Here is a 10,779-nt window from a genome sequence, read left to right as displayed (position 1 = left end):
TGTTGACTGTGCCTAATCATGTTATGATTTTCTAAGTGACTTGATACCACTTCCTTAACAATGGATTCCAGCATTTTCCTGACAACTGATGTGACCTTCCAATCCGTTGGGACCGCTCCAGAATCTAGGGAATTTTGGAAGATCAAAACCAATGCATCCACTATCTCTGCAGCCACCTCTTCGAACCCTACGATGTAGGCCGTCAGGTCCAGGGGATTTGTTGGCTTTTAGTCCCATTAGTTTCACTAGTACTTTTTCACTACTTATATTAATTGCGTTAAGTTCCTCACCCTCATTAGACCCTTGGTTCCCCACCATTTTTGGTATACTTTTTGTGTCTTCTACTGTGAAAACAGATACAAAATATTTGTTTAACATTTCTGCCATTTCCTTATTCCCCACAATAATTTCTCCTGTCTCAGCCTCTAAGGGACCAACATTTACTTTTGCTACTCTTTTCCTTTTTACACACTTGTAGAAACTCTTACAATCTGCTTTTATATTTCTTGCTAGTTTTCTCTCATTCTATTTTTTCCCTTTTTTATCAATTTTTTGGTCAACTTTTGCTGGTTTCTGAAACTCTCCCAATCCTCCTGCCTTTCTTCTTTCAAGACATTAAACTGAGATCCCGTCTGCTCTCTCAGGCGGACGTAAAAGATCCCACGGCCACTATTTTGGAGAAGAGCAGGGGAGTTATCCCCGGTGTCCTGGCCAATATTTATTCCTCAATCAACATAACAAAAACAGATTATCTGGTCATTAACATATTGCTATTTGTGGGAGCTTGCTGTGCGCAATTTTGGCTGCCGCGTTTCCTACATTACAACAGTGACTGCACTTCAAAGGCACTTCATTGGCTGTAAAGCACTTTGGGATGTCTGGTGCTTGGGAAAGGCGCTATATAAATGCAAGCCCTTCTTCATGCTAGCCCTGGTATTTTATATTGAAGCATGACTTGGGAGATCAGTTTGCTGCTGGTAGGCTGGCATCACTGCCCAGTGGTGTATTAATCCAACTGTTCCCTGAACTGACAGCCGGCAGGAAATTTCTCCGAGTGTGACTAGCGCACTTTCCCTTCCATGCCACTTGTTTTCTTCTCTCCCTGGGTAATTCTCTCCCTGAGAGGAGGATGAGGAGCAGCAATCCTTTCTCAACAACCTTTTGTAACCAGGAGGTGTTCCGCAGCAACCAGCTGACTTACTTTTGATTTATTCTCTTTCCCCAGCATGGAAGCATCTCACCAACCACCCACCGCCCCTCCCCGCCCCCCCCCCCCCCCCACCCCGCCAAAAAAAATCACCTCCCAAGGTCTTGATTGACAGTTTGGTACGTGCAATAGTTGCGGTATGAGGCATTGCTCTACTGCTCCTCAATGGAGCGCTGTGTCATTAAAAAAAAAAATGACCTTCGCCCTTTGTAAAGTTTCCCCTCCCCCTCTCTTGAGACCCCTAAGTTCCTTTGATCTGTAGTTGTTAGCACTCTAGCTGGCCCAGTATAAATCCTTGGCCCAAGACCACACAAAGTGGAGGAGAAGCATCCGGGAAGGCGCCGAACACCTCAAGTCTCTTCGCCGGGAGCAAGCGGAAGCCAAGCGCAGGCAGCGCAAGGAGCGCACGTCAGCCCAAGCACCCCACCCACCCGCCCCTTCAACCACCGTCTGCCCCACCTGTGACAGAGACTGTAGGTCCCGCATTGGACTCATCAGTCACCTGAGAACTCATTTTTAATGTGGAAGCAAGTCATCCTCGGTTCTGAGGGATTGCCTAAGAAGATAAACTCTACAATTAGTGCTCTTCCTACATTACATCAGTGACTACACTTAAAAAGTACCTCATTGGCTGTAAAGTGCTTGGGGACCTCCTGAGGGCGCTAAAGCCGCTCTATAAAAGCAAGTCTTTCTTTCCCTCTTGTTAATCTGACTGGCTGATTTTAGATAAAAGCAACACAGCAAATTAGATATGATTTGTCATTGAGTATCCCCATTGGTCAAATACTCTGCTAGAGATTTTAAATGAAATTGTGTATTTTTTTTTGTCCGACTATCGTGGGAGCTAATGGCCATCTGTAAAAGAGCGGTACGTCTGTATAACTTGATGACAAAATGCAAGTTGATTTGTACAGCTTAAATGACAACTCTGCCCATTCTCAGCGAGTGCAGTAACTGGCAACACCAGAATCTGTCCTAAGTTGCACAATTCTGCTCATCATACTAACTCACTGTAAAGTTACCTGATCAGCTGAGTGCTGTATTTCCCTTTGCCTGTCTGCACTATGGGATTTCACAAACCATTTTCTCTGTGATCTCCGCTGGATTATCTTCCTTCCCTCCTTCCCACCACCTCATTCCTCGCCTCCCCAATGGAATTCAGAAGAATGAGAGGCGATCTTAGCGAAACATATAAGATTGTGAGGGGGCTTGATCGGGTGGATGCGGGGAGGATGTTTCCACTGATGGGTGAGACTAGAACTAGGGGGTGTAATCTTAGAATAATTGGCTGCTGTTTCAAAACTGAGATGAGGAGAAACTTCTTCACTCAGAGGGTAGTAAATGTATGGAATTTGCTACCTCAGAGAGCTGTGGAAGCTGCAACATTAAATAAATTTAAAACGGAGATAGATAGTTTCCTAGCTGATAAGGGAATTAGGGGTTACGGGGAGCGGGCAGGGAAGTGGACGTGAGTCTAGGTTCAGATCAGCCATGATCCTATTGAATGGCGGAGCAGGCCCGAGGGGCCGTATGGCCTTCTCCTGCTCCTACTTCTTATACTTATAAAATGAATGCAATGGTACGGTACAGTCCCACGGTTGGCAAGAACTGCTCTGGTACCTCACCCAGGTGCTCACACTTCAGACAAAGTGTGCAAAGCCGTTTCCCATTTGGTTTTCAGTCACAGCAATGAATAGGAAACATCACGGCAAGCGAGCTTACAGCATTCTTTATTGGTCACTATGCAGATTGAATGGCGGGACAGGTTCGAGGGGCTAAATGTCCTACTCCTGTTCCTACGCTCCTAGAGAAAAGGACCATGTTAGACCACGTATGATCGGTATAACACATCTATATTGTGGGGTTGTTTCAATTAAGCAAATCTTCACATGATTCTCTGCTGCAGTTGAAGGCATCTTAAGCAGGAAGTATTCGCGTCACTGTCGCAAAAGATGTTTGGATAATCTTGCTTCAGTTGGTCATAATTAGGCAGAACTTCCACCGAAAAACTTCTTGACATTTCCAAAGATACTCCTTTCTTCTGGATGGGGGGAAGAGGAAAAAGTAGCATTAAAAAATGCTCCCACTTAATCATAATGAAAATTCACTGCTTAAATGAGAGAATGCTATTGCTAACATACAAACATGAATGGCTCTCCTGTGGAGTTGCTCATTGATCGGCTAAGGGCTGCAGCATGGTTTGATGTGCAGGCACTGTCACTTTAAGGCTACTGCTCAACTACCTCCTATGTTAAATCTAAGTAATCAGAGCTGCTTGTAGTTGCCGACGGACAATTAAAGGTAGGTGAACTGCTGTACGTTTTAGCCTCTAGCTCAAAAGGATGAAACACCTGTCAAGAAGGAGTTGGATATATTTCTTAAGGCTAAAGGGATCAAGGGATATGGGGAGAAAGCAGGGACAGGGTACTGAATTTGGATGATCAGCCATGATCTCATTAAATGGCGGAGCAGGCTCGAGGGGCCGAATGGCCTACTCCTGCTCCTATCTTCTATGTTTCTATTTTTTAATGGTTTTGCATATGTAATAAACTGATGCCCGGAGTATGACAGATGCACCCAAACTGCAAATATATAGGCCTAGAAATTCACTAGCCTTAGCGCCGCTTTTGAGGCGCTAGAGGGACTAGCGCCAGAGTTATGGCCAGTTGAAAAATTCCCTGGGGCCCTAAAGGGGCGTTGCACCGGTAGCGCTGCGCCGGCACCGATGACGTCATCGGTGTGCGCAGCGTCCCGGTTGCCATGCCGACGGGCCCCAGCGCCGAAATTCAGTTGCGGCCGCCTCGCCCGTGGCAGCCGCAACTAAGACTCTGGCAACAGAGTCCAACATGTGTTTGCGCCGGCGCATTAAAGGCCCCGTGGCGGCCGGCCGCTTTCCCGCCGGCCGCCTGCCCGCAGCTCCCTCCCCGGACTTCTCCCCCCCCCCCGGAACAGATGCAAGCCCGGCACTTGTCCGAGGTGCCGGGCTCATTTTTAAACAGATTTGCGCAGGCCGCAGCCGGGTGCAGGCAGCTCCTCCTTAACGGAAGGAGGAGGCCTGCACTTCCCCAGCCTGCCGCACCGCATCGGGTGCCGCAGCGCCGGAATTGCGGCGCTAAACGGCAGTTAGCGCCCTTTTCCAGGCGCTAAGACCCTTCAGTAGCGCCGGCAGCCGTTTGGGCGCGGCGCTACTGAATTTTTGCCGCGCGCAGGGGGACTTAGCGCCGGCACTAACTTCCGGCGCTAAAGCCCTGGCTAAGCCAAAACCCAATTTCTAGGCCATATAGTTTTGGAACGCAATGAGAAAATGAGTACCATTCCCCTCCCCCCCCCCCCCCTAAATATCTCTGCCCACTTGGGTTGTTATAAATATGTCTATTGACGAATGGGAAAGGCTCTTCAACCCAAAAAGACTTCCTTTGTACGATTCGGGTACAATTGGTCCCATCAGACTACCCAAGCCATTTAATTTCCTGAAAAAAGCAGCTTCAGTAAATGTCTCCCTTTCCCACCCCTCAATCTGCAAAGCAAAATCCTGATGCAGCACTTTTATTAAGCCATTAATTTTGCATCTTATTATTCTTTGACTGGATATTTTCCTTATGTAACAGCTCCATGATCCCAGCAGCTCAGTAATCATCATGTTCCACACAGCATTTAATCATTGCTATCAATGCTTATCCTTTTAGCCTTTAATCCCATTTCTGACGAGAGATTCCTCCATTATTTTTTAAAGCCTTTAATCAACTCGGTGCTATACTTTATCTGGGAGTCTTATCTACAGATCCATTATGAAGAAAATCTCAGGTCCTGCTTAAAGCTTGTTAATTGTCTACTCCTGTGGTTCTGCAGTCTGTCTCTGCATTATTCAAACCTCGCAACACTTAATTCTTACACATATCCCCTCACTCTTTAATGACGACAAGATACTGCTTGTTCTGTGAACCTCTCTTCGTAACTTCAAGACCTACACCCCAGAACTACCTTGATGGACCCAGAAATCTCTCCCATGCCACAAATGTTTTTTTTGGAAGGTGAAGTGCCCAAAACTGCACCCAATATTCTAAATGTGGTCTCATGAATTATCTGTACACAGTTAGAATAACTTGGTTTGACTTCTAGCCAAATGCCTTTGAGAAGTATCCTAGTATTTGCCTAACCTCGTCGATAACGCCTTTTAAGTTGACTGGATATTTTCTTCAGATAATCAGTAGCCGCGCCCAAATACTTTTTGTTTCCTATCTTGACTAATGGTCAGCCTTTGTGTTCGCATTTCATGTTTCCCTTCCCAGTGTGTATTACCTTAATTTACCTAGATTACAATCCATCTCTGCTATTCTTTAATTTACCCCAATTGTTCATCCTTCTGAATGCTGCCATGTTTTCCCATGCTTCTTAGTTGATCACAAAGCTTGGTGTTGTCAGCAAATATCATTGTATTATTACTAAGTGCAGTCCTTTTTTAAAAATTCATTTTCTGGATGTGACCGATGGTGGCAAGGCCGGCATTTATTGCACAGCCCCAGTTGCCCTGAGAAAGCGGTGGTGGGCCTTCTTCAACCGCTGTAGTAGCAGTTTGATACAACTGAGTGGCTTGCTTCAGAGGGCAAGTAAGAGTCAAGCACACTGGTGTGGGATTGGAGTCACATATAGGCCAAACTAGGTAAGGCTTCCTTCCCACATTACAACAGTGACTACACTCCAAAAAGTACTTCATTGGCTGTAAAGCACTTTGAGACGTCTGGTGGTCGTGAAAGGCGCTATAGAAATGCAAGTTTTTCTTTCTTTCCCTAAAGGACATTAGTGAAACAATCCAATAGCTTCACGGTCACTTTTTCACTATTACTGGTACATAAGAAATAGGAGCAGGAGTAGGCCATTCGGCCCTTCGAGCCTGTCCCGCCATTCAATAAGATCATGGCTGATCTTCTACCTCATCTCCACTTTCCTGCACTATCCCCATATCCCTTGATTCCCTTAATATTCAAAAATCTATCGCTCTCTGTCTTGAATATACTCAACGACTGAATACCATCATTTCCAGATGGTACTAGTAATACCATGGTGAGATTTTAATTTGCGTTCTCTGGATCATTAGTCCAGGCCTCTGGATTACTAATTCAGTAATACAGGTAGACTATCCTTTATCCGAAAACCTTGGGACCAGCTGAGTTTCGGTTTTCAGAATTTTTCGGATTTCAGAAGGTATTGGGAAATTTGTCGGGGGTCGGCGGGGGTGTCGGGGTCGGCGGGGGGTCGGGCGGGGGGGTCGGGGGGGGAGAAAAGAATATCAGACGGGTCGGTTCGGGGGGGGGAGAGAGAGAAAAGAATATCGGACGGGCTGCTGTATTGTCGGGTTTACTCTCCCGGTACCTCCTTCACACTGCCCGGCTCGGCCTGCAATCTCCTACCCAGGAGGGAACACTGTGACCCTCTGCCCTGCTCAGCGTAAGTCGTGCGCCACTCTGGTCATGTCGTGCGCACGATTTACGCTGAACGAAAAAACTTTTGGTTTTTAGAGGTTTTCAGAAGTTCGGATAAAGGATAGTCTACCTGTATAACCACTACACTACCATACTCAATTCATATAGTTCATGAATACTATGAAGATACTGTGGGAAAAAAAAACATTAAATTGTGGAAAATATATTGCCGCCTCTGTGCACTTTTGTGACAATGCTAGATAGTATCTGAAGATGAAAAGGGAAGGAGAGGGGAGAATTCTATTGTTGCTACAGAATATAGCTCAAAGAGACTTAAATGAGAATTACTTCGAGGTACCTGATGGCTCGGTGGGTGCTGGCTGCTGTGGTACTAAAGCCATATAAACCATAAGGTGCCAATAATTCTGAGCAGACATGCTGTACCATGACCCCTTCACCGTATATCATTAAACTACCTCTGTTACCAAAAAAATGGATGAACACAGAGCTCCGCAGGGAAACTCTGTAAACAGGGATATCTTTATAACGCAACCAAGAAACATCAATTTGGGACGCAACACCTCGGGATAATATAATTATCCCTTGTCGTCTCTTATCTCTGTATTGTAGACATGAATGCTATAGACCTCAAAGGGACAATACTGCATTCATCTTACTGCATACACATTGTCGCCAAAACCACTTCCATGTTTCAGACTACGGTCTGGCAGCCAAGTTTGCACGTTACCTGGTTTCTTGTGGACTGTGTAGGTTGTCTCCATGCCAGCGTGGATGTGATCCGTTACATGGCAGTGAATTAGCCAGGTACCAGGATGCAGCGGACTCATTTCCACAGTCTGGAAGGTTCCTGGGAAGAGATCGTACACATCTCCACGGTGGATTCCATTCATCTATACAGAAATAACAACAGACATATTCTGGGATGCTTTTCAGCACTTTGATACGGTAACTTCAAGGGATTATTAAAGTGAGATCCATTTGCACTTGAATGCGAAACATATTCCAATTCCAAGGGCGGTGTAGTTCAGCCTATCATACAATAGCCAAGAGATTGGAATGTAGATAATTCACCTTATATTGACATCCCAGCTAACGTGCTACATAAACGTATGGTTAAGATGCAGTTTCAAGCCTGAGATTTGCCACATGCTGTATAACTGACCGCAGCCATACTGGTAATGGAAGGGGTCAACTGACTATCAAGGGCTTCCCAAAGGTAAGGGAGAGCAAGTCGGACCTAATTACTAAAAACCTAATTAATTCCAAGGTGTGATAAAGGCCGAGGTGTGATAAAGGGCAGTTAGAAAGATTACCTGTAATCATCTGGCAGTGTCCTCTGACTATATATGCTGTGTCTTTATGCATCTCTTCACTTCACCTGACGAAGGAGCAGCGCTCCGAAAGCTTGTGATTTCAAATAAAGCTGTTGGACTATAACCTGGTGTTGTGTGACTTCTCACATTTGTCCACCCCAGTCCAACACCGGCATCTCCACATCATAATTAACTCCTAATGCTGAGTGTCTTGCTAGGACCATTTCAGAGGGCAATTAAGAGTCAACCACATTGCTGTGGGTCTGGAGTCATATATAGGCCAGACCGGGTAAAGACGGCAGATTTCCTTCCCTGAAGGACATTAGGGAACCAGATGGGTTTTTACGACAATCTGATAACTTCATGGTCACCATTAGCTTTTTACTGTAATTCCAGATTTATTTAATTAACTGATTTCAAATTCACAATCTGCCATGGTGGGATTTGACTTCTCGTCTCCGGATTATCACAGGTGCTGCCTGACCTGCTGAGTATTTCCAGCATTTTCTAATTTTATTTCAGATTTCCAGCATCCGCAGTATTTGGCTTTTGTCTCCGGATCATTAATCCACGCGTCTGGATTACTAGTCGAGTAACATAACCAACATGCTACCCTACCTCAATTTATACATTGTAATAATATGCTGTTCTAAGATTCCCAGTAAGGCCGCATTGGAGCATTCACATCCCGACGATGTGTTCGGCGAGTCGGGCGGAGGAGCGCAGCGCAATGAGCAGCAGCAGCAGACTCAACGACACGCTGCAGTACGTCGGCCGGCAGCTCCATTTCGGGTAACTCGCAGTCCGGATGGGAGGAGGGGGCCAGAGGCCGGACCATGAGCGGGAGAAGCAGGCCACCACACGTGGAGCCGGCAACAGTGAGGAGGAGGCCGCGGTGAAGAGGAGGACGGAGCGGCTGAGGGACATCGTGCTCCCACTGCCACGGGAAGCCATTGTATTGACTCTGAACGCGGCGCTGTATGTATAGCTGACGCGTCCCTACGGGGATCAAGCATTCCATTGTACTTGTTACATATGGCAAATAAATCTAATCTGAATCTGAATCTGAAGTTGGAAAACTCAGTCACATTAACAGGAGAGCTGGTGAAGAGGGGTCTGACACAGAGAGGGGGTAAAAGAACAAGATGGCTTTCGCTGGCCCCTCGTTGTTCATGTCTAGGTGCCAATGCTATTTTGCATAATTTCAAATAATTCATTGCATATGAAATGGTTCAAAATGCTTCTGAGCGATGTGGCTGTATAAATGTTAGTCTTTTTTTTCTTTTACATGCTACACATATTTTGCTGGAGTGAATGCTTGGAGTTTTTTTTCCCCCCATGTAGGGTTAGGCCCACTTTTCTTCCAAAAGCTAATGGCCAGATGAATTCTTATTTTCTGGGTTAAACCCAATGAAACAATAAAATACACTTTACCTTATAGTCAAAGCTGTGCCCATGGAAATGAACCATGTGCAAGTCTACTTCATTACCCAGTCCAGTGAGATACCAAAACACCTTTTCATCCACATACATATCCAGTCCATGCAAGTTTCCAAAGAGCTTCCCATTTATAGCTGGAAAAGTAAAGAACGATTAAAAGTGGGGCTATTGGTCACGTTTACGTGAGGCATTGTTTTCCAGTAGGTTGTGCGATAAAGTGTCACGTGATTACATGGGCTGTAGTATCTGAACTAAAACCCAATAACAAGCACTTCTACAGCAGACCTATTCCTTATCTCTTGTGCATAATTTTGCAATGATAAATTACAGTGAAAAATAGATGATTTAACATCTTACCATAAGCTTAGCAGACAGAAATTCAAAAATAAAATAGATTCTAACTGCTATTCATAAACCCAAAAACTCATACATGCTATGATGGGATTGTGAAGTTTTTGTACGCCAGGAATCTAGATCGGGAATTTGGCCCTGGTCAGTGTTAGGGCAGAGGGACCTGCAGAATCTTCCATTCATTGGATGCCCAAATTCCCGATTTGGGCTGCTGGCGTGTGAAGCTTCACTCCAGAAATGCAAACCCGTATGTCTCGTTGAATTGCCCTTTCAAACACTAGTTATGTCCATAAAGAACATTTTAAGTTATATGACACTAAAGTGAAATACTGCCGACTACAGGTCTGGCTGTGGTAGTGATGGGGCGAATATGAGCGCATTGGTACAACCGTATAGTGTATTGGTTTTATTGTAACTTCCCCCCCCACACCCATAGCATATTGCTATCTATACATTAAGAAGCCTAGGGGGAAAAATTCAGTTGTTTGCGCCTCCTGTTAGCGCCTTAAGTGGCCGGGCGCGGCGATGTTTGTGCCGCTCGCGAAATTAACTAGACATTTTGTGGCGGCGTTAAACACTACCGCCACGATCTTCTGCGCCAGCAGATCGTGACGTCAGTCGAGTGCGCAACGCCCCGTTAGCACCCCGGACCGGATATTGAGTGGCGCCCCCTGCCTTACCGCCTGCCGCTAGCAATGACAGGTTGAGGGGAGCGTTATGCTGTCAGAAAGGGACTGGGGGAGCGCTATTTAAAGGCGACCGCTTCCTGCCTTTTTTTGCCGGTGACATTTTTGCACCACGCATTCTGTGTGAGAGAGAGAGACTTCTGGAGAGATTCAACGCTGTGTGAAGGAGTTTTGAGTACTGAGCAGCACTTTGCAGGTTCATTTTGATTTGCCCTTCCTTGCTTCGCCAGCGCTCTGAGGTAGCGCCTCACTCCTCGGCCTTTGCGCCTTAAGACAGGTGTGAAGCGCCTGATTTAGCGCTCTAACCACCTCCAGGGGCGATAAAAGCCAAGTTTGCTGTC

General features: G+C 45.8%; 1 protein-coding gene across 2 annotated transcripts in view; it reads right to left on the bottom strand.

Moving 5' to 3' along the window:
- Positions 1–2,921: 2,921 nt before the first annotated feature.
- cp (ceruloplasmin) overlaps positions 2,922–10,779 on the bottom strand; it is a 75,205-nt gene continuing 67,347 nt past the window's right edge. The window contains exons 17-19 of one of the 2 annotated variants that reach the window (XM_085989830.1): positions 9,396–9,535; positions 7,376–7,538; positions 2,922–3,248 (exon numbers count right to left, since the gene is read on the bottom strand). In XM_085989830.1, the coding sequence (XP_085845956.1) occupies positions 3,193–3,248; positions 7,376–7,538; positions 9,396–9,535 (359 nt within the window). In that variant the 3' untranslated portion in view covers positions 2,922–3,192. Of the gene's footprint in view, positions 3,249–7,375; positions 7,539–9,395; positions 9,536–10,779 lie in introns of those variants that run through there. The other variant, XM_085989831.1, reaches the window with a different exon arrangement.

This window comes from Somniosus microcephalus, chromosome 6 (genome assembly GCF_052327205.1).
Source record: "Somniosus microcephalus isolate GS21.2 chromosome 6, FLI_Smic_1.0, whole genome shotgun sequence".
Taxonomy (NCBI): Eukaryota; Metazoa; Chordata; class Chondrichthyes; order Squaliformes; family Somniosidae; genus Somniosus; species Somniosus microcephalus.
This window is presented reverse-complemented; position numbering and strand designations above follow the sequence as displayed.